Here is a 21,327-nt window from a genome sequence, read left to right as displayed (position 1 = left end):
GCAGTCTAACCCCATTCCCCCCTGTCCTGGCACTCCAGGCCTTGGAAATAGCCCCTCTCCATCTTTCCTGTTGTCCCTTCACGTGTTGGGAGGCCACAATTAGGTCACCCTGCAGCTTCTGTTCCCCATCCTGAGCAATGCCAGCCTTTCCTCACAGCTGAGCTGCTCCTGCCCTGTCATCAGTGCTGGGAAAGGCAGGAATAATCCAGGCACTGAAACTGAGCTCTGGCCCTGCCCTGAGCCCAGAGCTGGGAGTGAGGGATGGCACTGCCCAGAGGGATGGCACTGCCTGCTCCTGGGAGCTGGGAATAAGGGATGGCACTGCCCAGAGGGATGGCACTGCCCTGATCCCAGAGCTGGGAATGAGGGATGGCACTGGGAGATGGCACTGCCCTGATCCCAGAGCTGGGAATAAGGGATGGCACTGCCCAGAGGGATGGCACTGCCCTGATCCCAGAGCTGGGAGTGAGGGGTGGCACTGCCCAGGGGGATGGCACTGCCTGCTCCTGGGAGCTGGGAATAAGGGATGGCACTGCCCAGAGGAAAGGCACTGCCCAGAGGAAAGGCACTGCCCACTCCTGGGAGCTGGTGCTGAAGGTGTTGAGTGTTTGAGTCACTCCTGTGCAGAGTCTGAGCCAGCCCAGCATCCCTGGTGCTGCTCCATGTCCTGGCTGGGTGTGGGGTCACTTGGGGTGAGCAGTCAGTGATTTGGGGTCAGGAACCCCTCCAAGGTGTGAGGTTTCTGTTTGCCAGTGGCTCCATGGCCGTGTTTTGCTTCCATTTGGGAACTGCTGCCTCTGCACTTCCTTTCAATTCAGCTTTCAGCCAAATCACAAAGAAGTTTTGCTGTCCCAGTCCTTTTTTTTTTTTCTTTTTTGCCTCCCCTCCTTTGTTTTCCACATCCCCTTTCATTTAAAATGTCAATAACCAATAAGGTATCTCTTATTTCTCTTCCAGAATTTTCTCTTTCCTGGATGTGGTCACTCTGTGTCGTTGTGCTCAAGTTTCCAGGGTAAGAACCTTCCTCCTTCCTGGTGGATTTTAACAGGGGCTTGGATTTGGGTGACAATCCTCCCTCCCCAGGGGGGTTGGGCCAGGGAGCTTTGTGCCACTCAGTTGGGGTTATTCAGTGTCCCCTGGAAGTCCTGGAAAATTCCCACAGCACCAGTGAGGGGCAATCCTAAGCTGGAATAGCATTTTCCAGTGTCCCAGCTACAAAGGGGAAGGGGCTGATGCTTTGCCCAGAACTCTCCCCTCATTCTGGGTTTGTTCAGGGAGCTCACCCTGCTGAAATCCCACCATGGGATGAGCCCAAAATGGCATCCTGGGGATTTTGGTGGAAAAACAGGAAATTTTAATTCACAGAGATGCTGCACAGTCAATGAAAGTTCATTTTCTCCTTGGAGTAAGCATAGAAATAAAGTGAAGGGGGTTGTTCTTCTCCTTTATGGGCTTCAGTTAATAAAACCCAACTTGGATTATTGGCTTGGGAGAATTCCTCCATCTGGACTGGAAGGTTCAGTTGTCTGGAGCTGCCAGATTTATTCTGGTGCTTTTTCCTGCCCCTGTCTGGTAACTCCCAGGGGAAGCAGCACAGTGAGGGTGGGGTGGTGTGTTCACCATCCTGGCTGGGTGACACCTGCACAGACCCATCAGTCTCCAAACCTCAACCACGACTGATTTAATTGCTCTAAGCCCATAGGAATTTAAAAAAAAGAAAACAAAAAGGGATATTTAAACGTTAATTGCATTTAAAAATACCCTGGGTGGTGTCATTGCAGTTGTCACCTGAGTAGCACAGGTTGTGCAGGGAAAGAGCTCCCAGCTGAAATCCAGCAGAGCAGTGCTGGCCAGAATGGGCTGTCAGAGGTTCTTTGCCAATGTCAGGGTGTTCTCCCAGCTCCTGTTTGCACAGGGAGCACGGGCAGTTCCTGCAGGGATGTGCAGGGAGGCCCTGGGACATTCCCTACAGCCACTGAGGCATTTCCCACTGCTTTTCTCCTGGTCATAACCAAACCTTAAAACGAGCATCAGCAGTGGGGTTTAAACCCACCCCCAAAAAAATGAATTACTGCTCAATTCTGTCATCTGCTGTAACTCTGCACTCACTCCTGCCCAAGAGCTGAGGAGGAGCTCGGAGCACGTGGGATTTGGGATGGAAAACCCCCCTGTGTTTATCCCTGCCTCTTGCACAACTCTGCCTCTGTTATTACAAGATCCCACTTGTTTACCCTGATGATGTAACTGCAGCTTGAAACACAGCTCTGTTCTCCCCACCTGGCTGAGGGCACAGCCCCGAGTTCTGCTTCTCCTTTGGAGCAGGAACCACGGGAGATTTCGGTGCTTTGAACAAAAAAAACCAAACCCTTTGTCAGTGCAGCCTGGGGGCCTCCCCTGTGCCGAGGTGTCCTTTGGGGACAATTCCAGCCAGGAATGTGAAGGTGCCTGAGCTCCAAGCACTCTCCTGGCTCATACCTGCACCTCCCAAGGGAGTGGAGGCTCTTCCCTGACTGGGGAACTCGGAATTCCGAGTTGTGGGCAGCCCCTGCTCCCTGCAAATGCTCCTGGGGCCTCCCTGCTGGAATTACCTGTTGCTTTCCCCACCTGGCACAGAATTTTGTTTCTCAAAGGAGCAGACTGTGTCTAGGTCCCCACTGACCTTTGTTTTTTTTTCATATTAACCACACTTTTCCATTTTTTCCCCCCGATAAAGGCGTGGAATGTCCTGGCCCTGGATGGCAGTAACTGGCAGCGAATTGACCTGTTTGATTTCCAGAGGGACATTGAGGTATAATTAAGTGACATACAAACCCATTTTTTTTTTTCTTGTGAAAATGTAATTACAGCCTAGAATGGATTCATACTCCCAGCGTAACCCTTTCTACCTTCCCTGGAGATAGAAATCATTAATTTCGGTTCTTTCAGCTTCAGGGAGCCTTTTAAAGTCTTGGCAATCCATTCAGCTTTTGAAAATTGACAGAATTCTCTATCCCTAGCAAGACTTAAAAGTAGTAATGGAAGGAAAGCAGTTTTTGTCTGCTCTGAAAACAGAAATTAGTAGAAAAGGCACATTTTTGGGGGAAACTGTTGCATGGAAGAGAATTTTAAACTGCTCTTTGCACTCAGATAAGAACACGAGGGCTGATTGTCAGTTGAATCATGCAATATTTGCATCCTTAATACCACAAATGGAAATGGAGGTGAAGATGATTTGAGAAGGACAAGGCCCAAATTGTCCCTAAAAGATGCAGCTTTGGAGCTGCTCCCTTGTAGCTGAACCCGTGGGATGTGGATCCTGCAGCACCAGTGGGGATGAGGCTGAAAAATTCAAATTGCTTTAAGCAGGAAAAGGGATGAGGAAAAAACCCAATCTTTAGGTCTCTTATCAGGGTGTTTTATCCTGTTTAAAACATCCTGGAGGAGGGAGATGGGGAAATTGGGCCATTAGACAGAGGCATCGAGGAGCACCTGGTGGGAAATCCAGCCCTGATTTTGTAGGAAAGGGTTAAAATAAGCCCTTTGTGCAGCTGAGAGTCAGGGATGAGGAGCAGGAAGTGGCACTGTCACCTCAGCAGCGTCTGAGTGGCCTGAGGGAAGGAAATTGGGGATTTGGGGGTCTTCATAATGAATCCTTCACCTCAAATTGTGCCCTAAAAATCCCAGACCTGGGACTTCTTTAGAGTGGAGTTCTCAGGGTTCCTGATGTGTGGAGAGGCAGGAGATGGGACTGAGCAGCTCAGCCTGGGAGGAGGGAGAGGCTGGGAGTACAAACCAGGCTTTTCCCAGTCCTCAGTGCTTTTTTTGGGGTGGTTTTCATGTCCCTGCACATCAAAGCCCATGTCCTTGCCTGAGCCCAGGCTTCCCCTCTGAAAACAAAATGCTGGAATTTGTTGTACTTCTCCTCAAAGTTCCTGCTGGGCCTCCTGGCATCCCCAGGCTCTGCTGTAACAGAGTTAAATCCATCAGTCCGTGTAAATCCTTGGTAGAAACACATTTGGCTCCTCTAATTCCAGCAGAATTTGGAGGCTTGCTTCAGGAATTTGTAAGATCAGGGAGCATTTCAGTTTTTCCAGGTTTTTTGCAGGGCTGTGGAGCTGCTCCTGTGGTGTCCCCAGAGCTCACCTGACCAGCCCAGGGTCCCTTGGGGTTGAGTTTTGTTGAACCTGGTGGTTGATTTGGGGTTTTTTTTTTTTTAATTAGAAAAAAGATTTTGGAAGAAAATCCTTGTCTCACATATACCAGTTAGTCCTGGAGGAGGGATGCTCCTGTTCTGTGAGGAGCAGCCAAAGGGGAAGGTTCTGAGTTTCTGGTACAAATATTCTCCAGTGGTTTTCCCTTTTGGTCCCAGGGAACAGGTAAATCCTGGCTGAAATGGGCCCTTTGGGTCCAGATTTGAAATTAAAAAGCCTTTTCTGGATGTCTGGAGCACAAATGGTTGAATCAAACTCGTGGGCTGGTTGTGCTCATCTCTGGTTTGGATAGAAATTGGAGTTTAGCCATTGGCTGTGCTTGGAAATGTGGGCTGTAGCTGCTCTCACCTTCCTTGGGGAGTCTGTGCCCGTGTCCAGGAGCTCCAAAACACAGGAAATTCCTCAGAATGCTTTAGCTGATTGCTCCTTGTCTCTCCATCTTCAAAAGCTGAGTAATTCTCCCTCCCTTTTGCCCATTCCCATGGCATTTTTTTTTTTAATTCCCTTTAGCACCGTTTTCTCCCTTTAAATAACAAAACCATTGTTCATCTGCAAAAAAAAACGTTCACTTGAACTTCTCCTGGAGCTCTGTGGGGTTCTCAGGTGGCTCCTCCTGTCTTCCCCAGGGCAGAGTGGTGGAGAACATTTCCAAAAGATGTGGAGGATTCCTGCGGAAGCTGAGCCTTCGGGGCTGCCTGGGAGTGGGGGACAACGCCTTAAGGTACAGCTGCACCTTTGGGCTGGAAAAACCAGGAGTGGGAGAATTTATCCCTGGTTCTGGAGGATCTGAGCCTCTCCTCCTTCAGGATGTCAAAGCCTGGAGAGCAGTGATAGAGATGATTCATTTCGCAGTTAATTTAACGTTTAATTAATCTTTTTGTAAAGTTGTTTTTTCATTAATTTTTTTTTTTATAATTTAATTTGTCAGGGGGTTTATAATTTAATTTATGAGGGGTTTTGTCACTTAATTTATCATTTTTGACCTCAGCCAGCAGCCACTTGTCTCAATTCTCATGAAAAATAAAGCCAAATGCTGAGGCTGAGGGTGATGGGGGAATCTGGTGCCTCCAGGCTGGGACATCCCAGAAGTGGGGCAGCAGAAATCAGGGATTTTCTTGGCTTCGTTTCTGATTTTTTCCTTGATTTTCTTGATATTTTTCTTCTTTGTTGATTCTTTCCTTGATTCTTTTCTTCTTTTTTGATTTCCTTCTTGTTTTTCTGAGTTATTTTTCTTGATTTTATTATTGTTTCTCTTGATTTTCTTCTTGATTTTCTTGATTCTTTTATTCTTTCTTGAATTTTCTTGGTTTTCTCCTTGATTTTTTTTTTTTTTTGCTTTTCTTCTTGGTTTTCTTGATTCTTTTATTCTTATTTCTTTCTTTCTTGATCTTCAGAGATTTTCTTCTTTCTTGATTCTTTTCTTGATTTTTCTCCCTGATTTTCATTTTGCTTTCCTTCTTGATTTTCTAGATTCCTTTCTTCTTTCTCGATTCTTCTGATTTTCCTGATTTTCTTCTAGATTCTTTTGATTTTCCTTGTTTTCTTCTAGATTCTTTTGATTTTCCTGGTTTTACTCTGGATTCCTATCTTGATTTTTCTCTGTTTTCTTCCACAATCTGTTTGGGGCCCTTTTGTCAAACTTTACTCTGACGTGTTATAAAACCCCTGGGATCCCTCTGCCTGACAAATCCAACGTTTTCCCTTCCCTTTCCCCAAGGACCTTTGCCCAGAACTGCAGGAACATCGAAGTGTTGAACCTCAATGGTTGTACCAAGATCACGGACGCGTGAGTAAAACTCTTCCCTGGGTGCCAAAAAAAAGCCAGGCTTGGGGGTTTGGGAGGTTTTCCATGGAATCCTGGAATGGTTTGGGTTGGAAGGATGTTAAATCCCATCCATTCCCATCCCTGCCAAGGCAGGGACACCTTTGACCATCCTAGGTTGTTCCAAAGCCTGGTCCAGCCTGGCTTTGGACACTTCCAAGGATCCAGGAGCAGCCACAGCTCCTCTGAGCACCCTGTTCCCACCTCCATCCTCCCCACAACCTGCTCATCCCGTGGGATTTCTGTGGCCTGGGATGAATCCATTGCAGCAATGTCCCTGTGTGTCTCTTCCAGCACCTGCACCAGCCTCAGCAAGTTCTGCTCCAAACTCAGGCACCTGGATTTGGCTTCCTGCACCTCCATAACCAACCTGTCCCTGAAAGCACTGAGGTAGGAGGGATTTCCCGTGGAATTTTACAGTCATTAAGGCTGGAAAACACCTCTAAAATCTTCCAGCCAACCTGTAGGCCTCCCTGTGGGAGTCCCCTCTGGAGTGGGGCAGTGTTGGGATTCTGGAAACTTAGATTTTGGGGTTTTAGTGTGTAATAATACATGTGAGTCAAGATGGAAGGCTTTGGGCATTGTCTGATTCCTCCTTCTTCACCTTCTTCTTCTTCCTCCTCCTTCATGGCTTTAGGTGGTTTTCTGTAACTGATTGATGGAGTTCGCATTGCAGATTTCAAGTGGTTAGTTATTGGGTTTAAAATAAAAATAATTTAGATGGCATTTCATGATTGGACAGGTTGGCCTCGAAAAGAGCTGGTAGAGACAGAGAAGTTCTCCATTTTACCTCACTTCTCTGACTTGCTAATTAGAGCTCATGGCTCGTGAGTCAGTAATTAACAAGAAATAATAAACACCCAAGTCCAGACCCCAAACCTATTTGAGCCACCCCAAACTGTAACAATTCCTTGGAATTCTGGAAACTGAGGATTTGGGGTTTGGTAAATGTGAGTCAAAATGGAAGATTTGGGGCATTGTCTGAGAATTTCTTCTTCACCTCCTCCTTCCTTCTTCTTCATGGTTTTGGGTGGTTTTCTGTAATTGAGTGTGAAAAGTCCACATTGAGTGATCATTTTTGGGTCAGAAATATAAATTATACAGATGTCACCTCGTTATTGGGTGATTGGTGCCTAAATAAAACCTTGGAAAGAGTCAGAGCTGCTCCATTTTACCTCATTTCTCCAACTTGCTAATTAGAGCTCACAAGTCTGTAAAGAGATAAGAAATAATAAACACCCAAGTCCAGACCCCAAACTATAACAATTCCTCGGAATTCTGGAAGCTGAGGATTTGAGGGTTTGGTAAATGTGAGTCAAAATGGAAGATTTGGAGCATTGTCTGAGTCTTTCTTCTTCACCTCCTCCTTCCTTCTTCTTTGTGGTTTTGGGTGGTTTTCTGTAATTGAATGGGAAAAGTCCACATTGGGTGATCATTATTGGGTCAGAAATATAAATTATACAGGTGTCACCTCGTTATTGGGTGATTGGTGCCTAAATAAAACCTTGGGAAGAGTCAGAGCTGCTCCATTTTACCTCATTTCTCCAACTTGCTAATTAGAGCTCACAAGTCTGTAAAGAGATAAGAAATAATAAACACCCAAGTCCCAGACCCCAAACTATAACAATTCCTTGGAATTCTGGAAACTGAGGATTTGAGGGTTTGGTAAATGTGAGTCAAAATGGAAGATTTGGAGCATTGTCTGAGTCTTTCTTCTTCACCTCCTCCTTCCTTTGGGTGATTTTGTGTAATTGAGGAAAAGGTCTGCATTGTGAGCCTTGGGTGATCATTATTGGGTCAGAAATATAAATTATACAGATGTCACCTCGTTATTGGGTGATTGGTGCCTAAATAAAACCTTGGAAAGAGTCAGAGCTGCTCCATTTTACCTCATTTCTCCAACTTGCTAATTAGAGCTCACAAGTCTGTAAATAAATAAGAAATAATAAACACCCAAGTCCAGACACCAAGTGTAATAATCCTGACCTCGGCGAGGAAAAAGAAGCAAAAACCTTCCCAGAAATGGGAATGTCAGAGCTTCTGGCTTTTTCTGGGGTGTTTTTCCCGAGGCAAACGAGCGTTTCCCTGTGTCCCCAGCGAGGGATGCCCGCTGCTGGAACAGCTGGTCATCTCCTGGTGTGACCAAGTGACCAAGGACGGGATCCAGGCGCTGGTGAGGGGCTGCGGGGGGCTCCGGGCCCTGTCCCTCAAGGGCTGCACCCAGGTATGGGAAATCTGGGATTGGGGCTCTGGAAAAGGGGGAATGGGAGTGTGGGTGTGGAAAATCTGGGATTGGGGCTCTGGAAAAGGGGGAATGGGAGTGTGGGTGTGGAAAATCTGGGATTGGGGCTCTGGAGAAGGGGGAATGGGAGTGTGGGTGTGGAAAATCTGGGATTGGGGCTCTGGAGAAGGGGGAATGGGAGTGTGGGTGTGGAAAATCTGGGATTGGGGCTCTGGAAAAGGGGGAATGGGAGTGTGGGTGTGGAAAATCCGTGATTGGGGCTCTGGAAAAGGGGGAATGGGAGAGTGGGCATGGAAAATCTGGGATTGGGGCTCAGGAAAAGGGGGAGTGGGAGTGTGGGTGTGGAAAATCTGGGATTGGAGCTCTGGAAAAGGGGGAATGGGAGAGTGGGTGTGGAAAATCTGGGATTTGGGCTCTGGAAAAATAGGAATGGGAGTGTGGGTGTGGAAAATCCGTGATTGGGGCTCTGGAAAAGGGGGAATGGGAGAGTGGGCATGGAAAATCTGGGATTGGGGCTCAGGAAAAGGGGGAGTGGGAGTGTGGGTGTGGAAAATCTGGGATTGGGGCTCTGGAAAAGGGGAATGGGAGTGTGGACATGGAAAATCTGGGATTGGGGGCTGTGGAAAAGGGGGAATGGGGGTGTGGAAAGTCAGGGGTTTGAAGCTCTGGAAAAGGGGGAATGGCAGTGTGGAGATGTCCTGCTGCTCCTCAGGAGTGTGAGCATGGAAAATCCGGCATTGGGGCTCTGGAGAAGGGGGAATGGGAGAGTGGGCATGGAAAATCTGGGATTGGGGCTCTGGAAAAATGGGAATGGGAGTGTGGGCATGGAAAATTTGGGATTGAGGGCTCTGGAAAAATTTGTTATAATATATAAAAATGTATATAAAATGCTGTTATATCATTATTTCATTTTTATTTATTATATTTCATGAGAGGGATAATGGTAATAATTCTTATTACAACAGTAATAATAGTAACACGGTGATAATATAAAAATAGTTCTTAAAATATTTAATGCTGTATTATTTAGTTCATGTTTATCTTTTACAATAATCAAAATTATAAGAATTACACATAATGCATATGATAATATAATAATGTACCGTATTTTATATGTTAATTTAATTTTTATATTTTAAAATTTTATATGTTAATTTATTTTTGTATGTTAATTATTTAATTTTAACTTCTTATCTTTTATTATGACTGTAGTCATAAGAATAATAGTGAGAATTGTATGATCAGAATAAAAATAATGGTAAATAACAATAAATAATAAATAAATACAATTCTAATAGTGGTGATGATGAGAATAATTATAATAATAATAATGTGATAAGACTAAGAAGAACAATAAATTATAATAAATAATAAATTATTTATATATCATTTATAATAGGGATGATTGTAATTATAATAATGATCATCGTGATCATTATAATTGTAATAATAGTAATATTAATAGTAGTAGTAATAATAATGATAAAGATGATGATAATAATAACAACAACAATAATAATAAAATCCAGTGTCACTGCCAGGCCCAGGATAAGGAGCAGCATTTTTAGGGCTGGGCTCTGCTCCTGATGGGCTGAAAAGCAGCAACACTCCTGCTGCTGCTGCCCCTGTGCTGCTTTCCCTCCTCCCCAGAGCAAATCCCATTTCCCAGCTTTAATTCCCAGTTCCCACCCCTGTGATTTCCCTTCCAGCTGGAGGATGAGGCCCTCAAGTTCATCGGTGCCCACTGTCCTGAGCTGGTGACGCTGAACCTGCAGACCTGCCTGGTGAGTGCTGGGCCCAGGGTGGCCCCAGGGAGCTGCTCCACGCCCTGCACACGGGCATTTGTCACCAGCAGCTCCCTGCTGGCACCTCAGGGACACTGAGCCTTGCCTGGCCCTGAGCTCTGTCTGTGGGATGAGCTGGAAAAGTCCTTCCTGGCAGCTCTCTGCTCTTGTCCCCGTGCAGAGCTGAGCCCACAGAGGCACTTCTCCTGCCTGGAGGGGCCCTCAGCCAGCTCTGAGTGCCACAAACGTGTGTTTGTGGCAAAAAAATAGATTGGCATGGGCTCTGTGTGTGTGCCATCTGACACAGGGACAGGGGTGGACACACAGGATGTCCCTGTGCCCCAGGACAGGGATGGACAGACCCCTGTGTCCAGAGATGGGGCTGGAGGGATTCCCTGTGTCCAGGGACAGAGATGAATGGACTCCTGTGTCCAGGGACAGGGATGGACAGACCCCGGTGTCCAGGGACAGGGATGGACAGATGTCCTGTGCCCAGGACAGGGATGGACAGATGTTCTGTGCCCAGGACAGGGATGGACAGACCCCTGTGCTCTGGAAAGGGACAGATGGACTCTTGTGCCCAGGGATGGGGCTGGAGGGATTCCCTGTGTCCAGGGACAGAGATGGATGGACTCCTGTGTGCAGGGATGGGGCTGGATAGACCTCCCATGCCCAGGGACAGGGATGGACAGATGTCCTGTGCCCAGGGACAGGGATGGACAGACCCCTGTGCCCAGGGACAGGGATGGACAGATGTCCTGTGTCCAGGACAGGGATGGACAGACCCCGGTGTCCAGGACAGGGATGGACAGATGTCCTGTGCCCAGGGACAGGGATGGACAGATGTTCTGTGTCCAGGACAGGGATGGACAGACCCCTGTGCCCAGGAACAGGGATGAGCACATTCCCTGTGTCTTTCCAAGCAGGAATTGCAAAGCCCTGCGGGAATCCCAGCACTTTCCCCCATCCCTCCCCCAGCCCAGCCCCAAAACATTTCCCAGCAAATCCCCAAAGTTCCCAAACCCAACGAGGTTTATCCTCCCTCTGCTGCTCCACTGAAACATTCCCACAACACTTTTTTTGGGGCTGGAATTTTGGAACTGGGAGAGGGAAATCCAGCCTGGATTGAGGCTGTTGTGCTTTTCCCCTGGCAGCAAATCACAGATGATGGGCTCATCACCATCTGCAGGGGCTGCCACAAGCTGCAGTCCCTGTGTGCTTCTGGCTGCTCCAACATCACCGACGCCATCCTCAACGCCCTGGGACAGAACTGCCCACGCCTCCGGTGAGTTTTCCCAGGATTTTCCCCTCCTGGAACACACAGCAGAGGCTCCAGGTGGTGTCTGAGCCGTTCCACCCCCAAAAGTTTTCCTTGGTTTTATCCCTGAGCTTTTTCCAGCTGTTTGGAACAGGAGTGGTCGTGATTTTTTTTGAGTTATCCCCAAATTCTTGGGGTTTAAACTCGAGTAAAAATTGCTCCCAGCGTGGTGCTGCCAGTGTGTCCATGAAGAAAATTTGGGATTGGGTTATTTCTGTCTTGGAACTGGAGGGGGGGAAAAAAAAATCCCATTTAACTAATGTTGTTTCCTCCCATCACGAGACTGAACAGGTTTTTCCTGGTGCTTTTGTAGCAGGTGGAATTTGGGCAAACTTCCCCTCTGCCTGGCAGGGTGAGCTCCCAGCCTCAGCTTGGTTTTCTTGGGATTTTTTTTTTTTTTTTAGGTTTTATTTTTATTAGGATGAGTTTCCTCAGTAAAAATGTTGCTAAAATCCATAAAGTGTGCAGAAAAGAGGGATTTTTATTACCCCAACAGCCAAGTGGCCTCAAAGAAATGGCATCAAATGCAATTGGATCAAATCCAGGGGAAAACAGAGACATCCAACAATATCAAACCTCCGTTTTCCAAGGGAAAACAAACCCCAGCTGCTCCCTGGGATGTCCCATTGAAGGAATTTGGGTACAAAGTGCCCAGAAAGAAGGTTGGAAAGAGGGAAAGGTAAAATCCCAGATGGATTCCAGTGGTTCCTGTGTTTATGTTCAGCCTCAGAGGATTAAGCTCCATCCTGTGGAATACAAAAGGCACTTTAGGAACCTGAGGGATTTTTTTTTTTCCTATAAAGGTAGAAAAATTGGTTTAAACTGTGGAGGGAACCCCTGTGGATCTGCAGGAGCTGCCAGGATTTTTCTCCACTCCCACAGGAACGAGCAGTTCACCCTAAAAGGCTTCAAACATCTCCACTGGGGCCTTAAATATTAAATTTTCCATGCTCACCTGCCTGATTTTTGGGAAATACACCTTTTCCATGCTGGGATCTGTCTCTGGGGTGCAAACCAGAGGAATTTTTGCTTTCCAGAGCCTTTTCCTCAGAGTTTTTTTGCTTTCCAGAATCTTTCCCTCAGTGAGGCTGTGAAGGTTTTTAGGAGCACTTTAGTCCAGCATTGGCTGGATTATCCCTTCCTGGGATGCATCTGAGTGTCTGTTTTACCCTTATTCCCGTTTTTTTTCCCCATGGCACTCTGGAATGGAAGCAGCTGCTCTGTGCAAATCAATCCTCAGCAAACTTTCAGGGGATTGCTGGAAGTTTTGTTGTTTTTTTCTGGAAACCCTTGGAAAAGCAGCTGACTTTGGGACTAAGGCAGCAGGGGACAGGCTGATCCTCTGTTGAGCAGCTCCATGGAGAGGGAGCTGGGAATGCTGAGGGATTTTCCAGGAGGGTGGTGGGATCCTTGAGGGGTTTTGGGAATGGTGTGGGCAGGGAGAGGATCCTGCTCCTGCCCCTCTCCTTGCCCTGGGAAGGCACAGCTGGAATGTTGTGGGCTCCACAGTCCAGCAAAGGACCAGGAGCTGCTGGAGAGGCTCCAGGAGGGGCACAAAGGTGATTTGGGATCCCTGGGTCTGGTCAGGGTGGGGAGGAGAGGGCTGGCAGGGGATCCCATCAATCCATGGGAATACCTCAGATATCTGTAGGTATAGCTCAAATATCCTTAGGAATATCTAAAATATCCATATAAATACCTCATCTGGGAGGGAATCCCATCAATCCATAGAAATACCTCATCAATCCATAGGAATATCTCAGATATCCACAGGAATATCTCAAATATTCATACAAATACTGCATCTAGGAGGGGATCCCATCAATCCATAGAAATACCTCAGGTATCTGTAGGTATATCTCAAATATCCATAGAAATATCTAAAATATCCATATAAATACTTCATCTGGGAGGGGATCCCATCAATCCATACAAATACCTCAGCAATCCATAGAAATCCCTCATTTATCAATAGAAATATCTCAGCTAGCCACAGGAATATCTCAAATATCCACACAAATACCTCGGGTGAGAGGGTATCCCATCAATCCATAGAAATACCTCCCAATCCGTAGAAATAATCCAGCAATCCATACAAATACCCCCTAATCCATACAAATATACCCCCAAATCCATAGAAATATCCCCAAATCCACACAGATATCCCCTAATCCATAGAAATACCCCCCAATCCATACAAATATCCCCTAATCCATAGAAATATCCCCAAATCTGTACAGATATCCCCTAATCCATACAAATAACCCCAAATCCATACAAATACCTCCCAGGTCATACAAATATCCCCTAATCCTTAGAAATATCCCCCCAATCTATACAAATACCCCAAATCTATACAAATATCCATCAATCCATACAAATACCCTCCAGTCCATACAAATATCCCCTAACCTATAGAAATAACCCCCAATCCATACAAATATCCCCTAATCCTTAGAAATACCCCCCCAATCTATACAAATATCCCCCCAAATCCATACAGATATCCCCCAATCCACACAAACACCCCCAAGGGCTGTCAGAGGATGCTGCCAGACCCTTTTCCAGAGGTCCCCAAAACCAGGATGAGGAGCAGAAACCTCAAGCAGGGACAAATCCCACCCCAAACTCCAGAGGAGGAATTCCCTTCCCATGAAGGCGTCAGATCCCGGAGCGGCTCCGTGAGGACGCGGAGTGTCCCCTGTGTGGAGCCATCCCCGTGTCCCCTGCTCTGGGTGACACTCCTTGGGCAGGGGGTTGGTCATTCCAGAGGTCATTCCCAACTTTCTCCTGGGATCCTGGGGCTCCACCGCGGCTCTCCCCTTGTGTCCTGCAGAATATTGGAAGTGGCGAGGTGTTCGCAGCTGACCGACGTGGGCTTCACCACCCTGGCCAGGGTAAGAGCCCTGCTCCTCCTTCCCCTCCTGCTTCCCCTTCCTTTGCACGGGGAAAAAAAATAAAACCCAAAACCCAACAGGTTTGGGAAAACTTTTAATTCGGGTGGAAGCTTAAAATTCAAACATTTATGGGTTGGTTTTTTTTTTTTTGGCATCGTCCCACCTGGGAGGATTTGCATCCAAACCACAGGAGATGTTCAAGATTTGAGTTATAAACTTTATTGTTGGTCTGAAGGGACCCAAATTTAACTCCTTTTGCTCTCCATGATTAAAAAAACCCCTGTAAATTAGTGACATTTCCTTAATTATCCCTTAGAAAGGTTGTAAGCTTTCCTCCCAGTTGTGATATTTCATGGAGAAACCCCTTAATTTTTAAAGGAATCTGTCTTTGTGGTGATTAATTTATATTTGTGTTTATTTTTGTGTGTTGTGTTTGTGTTCGTATTTGTTTTATATTTGTGTTTATGTTTCTATTTCGTATGTATTTATATTTATAGTATTTATATTTAACGTACTATTTATATTTTTATTTACTGTATAATGTATTTATATTGGTGATATTTATCATATCGGTGTTTTAATATATTTCTATTTTCATAATCTAAATAGTTATATTACTTGAATATTTATAATATTTAAATATATTATTTTAATATTTATCTTTTATTTAGAGTTGTGTTTAAATATACTTCTATTTATGTTTATATGTTTTTATATATTTATTATGTTTCTATATTGATAATATTTCTATTTAATATACTATTTCACTTTCTATTTACTGTGCAATGTATTTATATTATTTATATTTCTTATATTTGTGATTTTTATATTATTTATATTTCTGTTTGATGTCTGGACTTTACACTCACTGCAAGTGTTTGGAATTCTCTTTATTCCTAGAATTGCCATGAGCTTGAAAAAATGGATCTGGAAGAGTGTGTCCAGGTAGGAAATGGAAGCTCAGGCTGTTTCTCTTGCAGCAGTGTGGAAAATTGGTGGAAAAATCAGGAGATTTTCTCCAAATCAGAATTTAATGTGGAGTCCTGAGTGGGAAGAGTGGCTGGATTTGGAGAGGAAAATGTTGGCAGTGAGGTTTTATCCTTGGTTTGGATTCCATGGGAACGGTGCTGTAAATAAAAAATATTTAATAGTGAGAGCTACTGGGTCAGAGAATGGATTTGTGAGAAAAAAAAAAAATCCTGGATTTTTGAGGGGAAAAATCACAGAGAAAAATCTTACTTTGCTAAAAATAGTGAGAGTTTTCCCCTGCTTTGGAAAACCATGGGAGAAATTGTGACCCAGCAATGATTCCAGGGGATTGAAATCAAACTGAAACATTTACAGAGAAAAGAGTGGAATTGACTCAAAATTCCATGAAAAAAACCTCCAAGCCTCAAGGGTAGATTGGAAATTGAGCCTGAGACAAAGGGAGTGGGATTGTGATTCCTGGGAACAGCAGAAATTCGGGAGATAAAGAGGGAATGACACCAACCCTGAAAAGGAAGAAGCAAATCTGAGCCAGGGCACAAATCCATCCCAGGCAGCTCCTCTGGGGGTTTGGGATTAGGAACCTGTGTGTGGGATTCCTCAAACCAGGAGCTGGACAATCTGTAGGGTCTTGGGAGGGAATTTGAGCCCTCCTTGTCCTGCCAGAGGCACGTTTGGGAGCTGATTTCAGCTCCTTAAGGGAGGTAAAAACAATCCTGTGATTGAACTCTGCATCCCAGTTCTCTGAGGGCAGGAGATGATGGGATGAGGAGATGGATTCCTGAGGGGCTGTGAGGAAATCTCATGGATCAGGGGAAATCCTGCAGTTTTGCTTTGGTAGGAAGCAAAAAAACCAGAAAAAACCAACCAAGTCCTTGTGCCCAGCACCAACATGAAAAGGTTTTTTCCTTCTTTTCCAGATAACAGACAGCACATTAATCCAGCTCTCCATACACTGTCCACGGCTGCAGGTCCTGGTGAGTATTCCAGGGGACACTTCCAGCATCTCCTTTCTCCAAAAAAAAGAGATTTTTAAACACTCCCTGACTTCACAGTTGGAAGAATTCTGCTGGAAACATCACCCTGAGGAACCTCTTGTCCCTCCCCTGCTGCTGGCAGGAATCCCACACAGGAGAAGGGTTGTGGGGCTTTTCCTGGGAGCAGAATTCCAGGTGGGATCTGCCTGCACAGGAGCCGTGGGACAGGAGGCTGCAGTGTGGAGCTGGAACTCTCAGTGGCTCTGGGAAGTTCCTTTGGGGCTGAATCTCTGGGGGTTTGGTCTGTGTCAGCCCTGGGGGCTCCTGTCCTGTGAGGATGTGGCTTCTCCAGTGCGCTCATCCCTCAGGAAAGCCAATTCCAGCTCCTGGCCCAGGTCCTACCTCCTCCTTGAGGATTTTCCAGCTGAATGCCCCCCAAAAATCCACACTGAGCAGGGGCCATTGTGTTCCTGCTGCTTCTTGGACCTGGGGCCAGGGTTGGGGTGTCCCAGAGGTGGGTTTTTGGGTAGCTCAGGTGGGTTGGGATTTCTCTGCCATCCCAGGGATCTCATCCCTCCAGAGCTGCCTTCCCCTGGATCCTGGAAGGGACCCTAAAGATCATCCTGTTCCCATGGGCAGGGACACCTCCCACTGTCCCAGGCTGCTCCAAACCCTGGCCTTGGACACTTCCAGGGATCCAGGGGCAGCCACAGCCTCTCCCTGTGCCCCAAGGAGGAATTTTCCTCCTCCAGCTGCAAATTTTCCCCTTGGAAACACATCATCCCTCAAAAACTCCAGCACAAAGAACGAGCACAAACCAACCCAAACCCACCAACCATAAAACCACCCCTAGCGAGGTCCTGGCTGGTTTTTTTTGGGGGAGGGCTGTCAGGAGCTGATTTAAACCCCCCCTAACTCCTTTTGGGGGCACAGAGTTTATCCCACTGCGAGCTGATCACGGACGACGGGATCCGTCACCTGGGGAACGGCGCCTGCGCCCACGACCGCCTGGAGGTGATCGAGCTGGACAACTGCCCCCTGATCACTGACGCCTCCCTGGAGCACCTCAAGAGCTGCCACAGCCTGGAGAGGATAGAACTGTACGACTGCCAGCAGATCACCAGGGCCGGCATCAAGAGACTCAGGGTGAGCACGAGGGGGTGTCCCTGAGGGAGGAGGGAGGAGTGGCAGAGTCTCCGTCAGCTGGGGCTCAAAAGGGTTGTGAAGAACTCTCAGAGGTGGGTTTGGAGTCATGGGAAGCTGGGATGGGTTAGGTTGGATGATTTTCACTGTCCTGGGTTATTCCAGCCTGGCCTTGGACACCTCCGGGGATTCATTTTCTGATGGAAACATGAATTGGTTTGGGTTGGACACTTTGGGCTATCCTGGGTTATTCCATCCGGCCTTGGACACTTGGAGGGATCCATTTTCCAATAGAAACATGAAATGGTTTGGGTTGGACACTTTTCACTGTCCTGGGTTATTCCAGCCTGGCCTTGGACAATTCCGAGGATCCAGGGGCAGCCAGAGCTGCTCTTGCAGGCATTTATGCACTATTAAATGTAGGGCATTTATTAATGAAAAATACTATGTGAAATAACTGATTTTTTTTTAAAAAAGACAAATGAGAGAAAATCATGGCAAACAGAGCTTTAAAAACTCAGCTCTGGTATCTCTTTGGTACAGACAAAACAGACTTTGCATCCTGTGCCAGGGCCTGACCCCCTCACGGGCAGGAATTTCTTCCCAGTCTCCCCTCCCGAGCTGATTGCTCCGGGTGTAAAAGAAAAGTAACCACAACATTTTCTCTGCGAAGAGAACACGGAGCTGTAAAGTCACACCATGAAATTTACGGAATCTTTGGGGGTGATTTGGGTTGGGAAAACCCCATCCAGCCCCACCCCCTGCTGTGAGCAGGGACACCCCACTATCCCAGGTCACTCCAAGGACGGGAATTCCACCAGCCTCATTCCCTGTGACCCCACCCTTGGTTTTGTCCCCTGTTTTCTGACCTTGGACACTTCCAAGGACGGGAATTCCACCAGCCCCATTCCCTGTGACCCCACCCTTAGTTTTGTCCCGTTTTCTGACCTTGGACACTTCCAAGGACGGGAATTCCACCAGCCCCATTCCCTGTGCCCCCACCCTTGGTTTTGTCCCGTTTTCTGACCTTGGACACTTCCAAGGACGGGAATTCCACCAGCCCCATTCCCTGTGCCCCCACCCTTGGTTTTGTCCCCTGTTTTCCGTGTCCCTGAGCCCTCCCCTGCCTTTGCCGTTCCAGACCCACCTGCCCAACATCAAAGTCCACGCCTATTTCGCCCCGGTGACTCCCCCGCCCTCGGTGGGCGGCAGCCGACAGCGTTTCTGCAGATGCTGCATCATCCTATGACACGGGGAGCTCCTCCCGGCACACCGGGGCTGCAGCCGCGCCCCTGCCATCCCGGGGGACACCGGAACCTTGGAGGAAAAGCGATCCCAGTGTCATTTGGCAGCGAGCGGGGCCGGGGTGCCCCGGAGCCACCCGCACCCCCCTGTGATCCCACCTGTGATCCCGGCGGGATGAGGGACTCGGGAGGGGAGCTGCAGCCTGGGCCGGCTCTTCCCTGGGGGGATTGGCCTGATCCTGAACCATTCCTGCTGGGAATTCCTGGGAATAGCTCCCAGCCTGGAGGGACTGATGCTGCTGGTGAGGTTGGAAAAGGAACCGAGATCCTTGGAAGTGGGGAGAGGGGAGAGGAGAGGAACACGCTTTGAGCCCTCGTGGGGAAGGAAAAACCCCAGCAAACCTGAAAACCCCCAACAAATTCTGTGTCCCTTTGTCAGTGAGGGAGTGGAACAGCAGCTGCTGATTTCCCTGGGATTTCCCTGTGATCCAGGATTCCCCTGTGCTTCCTGCTCCCACCCTGAGCAGGCTCAGTAAAGGCTCATCTTTCCTGAGCATCCAGCTCAGAGGCTTCCCAGATTCTTCCCACATTGTTCTGGTAGATCCCAAGCCACATATTTTACCCTCCCCAAATCATGCGTATTTTTTCCTTTTTTTTTTTTTTATTTTATTTTTTCTTTTTTTTAATTTTTAAAATTTTTTTCCAAGTTTCTTATTCGGTCATTTATTGACATTTCCCAGCCCAAAGTGACAAATGCATAAGGAATTTTTTTTTCCCCAGGAGAAAGAAGCCTGAGCCTGTGATGAGCTGTCAGGATGATTTTAAAGGAGCACAGGGAGCTGCACCCCAGGCTGGGCTCTCCTGGCCTCTGTGACCAGGGACTGGGTGTCCAAATTGATCCCCAGCCCAGGTTTTATCCCAATGACAAGGATATAATTCTCCATACAGGGAATAATATATAGACAAATATATAATCCTCAGCACAGGGAGGAAATTCTAGTCCGTGTTCCAGCCACTGTGAGTTCCCTCCTCCTGTCTTTTTCCTCCATCCTTTTCCCAAGGGAAAAAAAAGGGCAAAAAATGCCAAGTAAAGGTTTTTTTGCCTGTTCCCCTGATGAAGAATTAAGGATTCCCTGATGGAGCAGGGCTGGGATCCACCCTCACTCCCTCCCTGTGAGTGCTGGGGCTCCTCCTGACCTCCCCACCCTCCACAGGTAAGTGTGGTGCCCTGGAAGGAGCCCCGGGCTGGGTTTGGATGTGCCAGGCCCAGCTCTGGGGCAGAGGGGGTGGGTCAGTGGCTGCTTTTTTTGGGGGGGGAGGGCATTTCAGGCCAAACTGATGCAGGAGCTGCACCCAGACTGACCCAATTCCAGAGGGCCCAGTGTGGAACTGCTGGGCAGATCCCAAGGGTGCAGTGGGGCAGGATTGGGCAGTGGGGCAGTGGGAGCCGTGGGTCCTGCAGGGAGCCCACAGACACCTCACCCAGGAGCTGGGCTTTCTCTGGGTGCTGAGAGGAGATCTCCTGGTGGGGAGAGAGCAACTGCAGCACCAGGAATGGGGCTGGGGGCTGGTTTTCCCACCAGGAATTCCAAGGACAAAGTGCTGTTCCCAGCAGGAGGGTCCCAGGTGCCCCCGGAGCTGCACCCCTTCATCTCCCCCGGTGTGTGCTCTGCTGGGAGCCACTCCAGGCTGCTGTGGTTAAAAGGATACTGTCAATGCCCTCCTGTAGACGGCTTTTCATCCCTTATATTTATTCAAACCCTCTTTAGCGCTGTGGATTCTCCCCCTCTCCTCGGGCGCCTTCATTTCCAGAACTTTCTCCAGGTTTCAGGGTGGCAGAAGATGCTGGTGACAGACTGGACCGGGTGAGAGGGGTCACCCGGCAATCACAGGATTTGCACAACTCGGGGAAAATAAAAAAACAACAAAACAAAAAACACTTTTGTTTAGTTCCTCCTGTGGCAGGGGAGAGCGAAGAGCGGGATTTTGGAGCCAGGCTGTAGTTGGCTGACTGATCCCTTGGTGACAGAGCAGAGTTTTCCAGGGAAAACTCGGGAACACGCAACCCAAAGCAATTTCTTTTCTGTTTGCAGACCAGGGTGACAGCATTAAGGTAGCTCAAAACTTCTTGACAGTGTCCTTTTAAAGTCAATTATCCGTCTTCAAATGGACTCTTCCTGATGTTTATATTTATAAATACCAATAAAGACCATTTTCCAAGCCGTGTCTCCATCGGGGAATCACTTGCTCCAGAAGAATCCACCTCCTGATTTCGGGAGTTTCGGGGTGCTCTCAGTGTTTGCACGGGGTTATGGAATGGTTTGGGGTGGGAGGACAATCAAAGCTCATCCAGAGATGCCCTTAGCCTGGGATCCTTCCTGGCTGGGAGCTGGTGGCTGCAGAAGGTGCTTCAGTGCCCAAAATGTGGAGGAATTGCTCCATCCTGGGGTTTTGGAGGTGTCAGGGGGCTCGGGGACAGGATCCCAGCCCATTCCCTCGCTGTGCCAAATCCCTTCTCCAGCCTGGGCTGGGTGGTCTCAGGTTGGGTTTCTTCACCCCAGATTCAGGTGGTTTTGAGGTTTTTTGCCTCTGAAAGCCCTGAGCCAAGTCACAGGAAAGAAGTGGAGTCTTGGAGGTCTCGTTTTTCTCACTTTCTTGTGTTGTTTGTTATTTCATATGTCACAACGTTCTCGGTGCCCAGCCAAGATGTGAACAGCAGCTGG

At 47.6% G+C, this 21,327-nt stretch overlaps 1 protein-coding gene across 4 annotated transcripts in view; it reads left to right on the top strand.

The window, feature by feature from the left end:
- Window positions 1-20,824, top strand: part of FBXL20 (F-box and leucine rich repeat protein 20) — a 39,468-nt gene extending 18,644 nt beyond the window's left edge. For 3 of the 4 annotated variants that reach the window (XM_066336699.1, XM_066336700.1, XM_066336701.1), the window contains 14 exons: window positions 958-1,012; window positions 2,714-2,788; window positions 4,777-4,911; window positions 5,908-5,976; window positions 6,307-6,402; window positions 8,110-8,236; window positions 9,964-10,038; window positions 11,193-11,323; window positions 14,193-14,253; window positions 15,154-15,198; window positions 16,161-16,217; window positions 17,151-17,363; window positions 18,502-19,818; window positions 20,374-20,824. In XM_066336699.1, the coding sequence (XP_066192796.1) occupies window positions 958-1,012; window positions 2,714-2,788; window positions 4,777-4,911; window positions 5,908-5,976; window positions 6,307-6,402; window positions 8,110-8,236; window positions 9,964-10,038; window positions 11,193-11,323; window positions 14,193-14,253; window positions 15,154-15,198; window positions 16,161-16,217; window positions 17,151-17,363; window positions 18,502-18,609 (1,247 nt within the window). In that variant the 3' untranslated portion in view covers window positions 18,610-19,818; window positions 20,374-20,824. The remainder of the gene's footprint in view (window positions 1-957; window positions 1,013-2,713; window positions 2,789-4,776; window positions 4,912-5,907; window positions 5,977-6,306; window positions 6,403-8,109; window positions 8,237-9,963; window positions 10,039-11,192; window positions 11,324-14,192; window positions 14,254-15,153; window positions 15,199-16,160; window positions 16,218-17,150; window positions 17,364-18,501; window positions 19,819-20,373) is intronic. The other variant, XM_066336698.1, reaches the window with a different exon arrangement.
- The last annotated feature ends 503 nt before the right edge of the window (window positions 20,825-21,327 follow it).

The sequence above is a fragment of the Sylvia atricapilla genome, chromosome 27 (assembly GCF_009819655.1).
Source record: "Sylvia atricapilla isolate bSylAtr1 chromosome 27, bSylAtr1.pri, whole genome shotgun sequence".
Lineage (NCBI taxonomy): Eukaryota > Metazoa > Chordata > Aves > Passeriformes > Sylviidae > Sylvia > Sylvia atricapilla.
The sequence above is the reverse complement of the archived record's forward strand: the minus strand, read 5'-3'. Positions and strand labels throughout refer to the sequence as shown.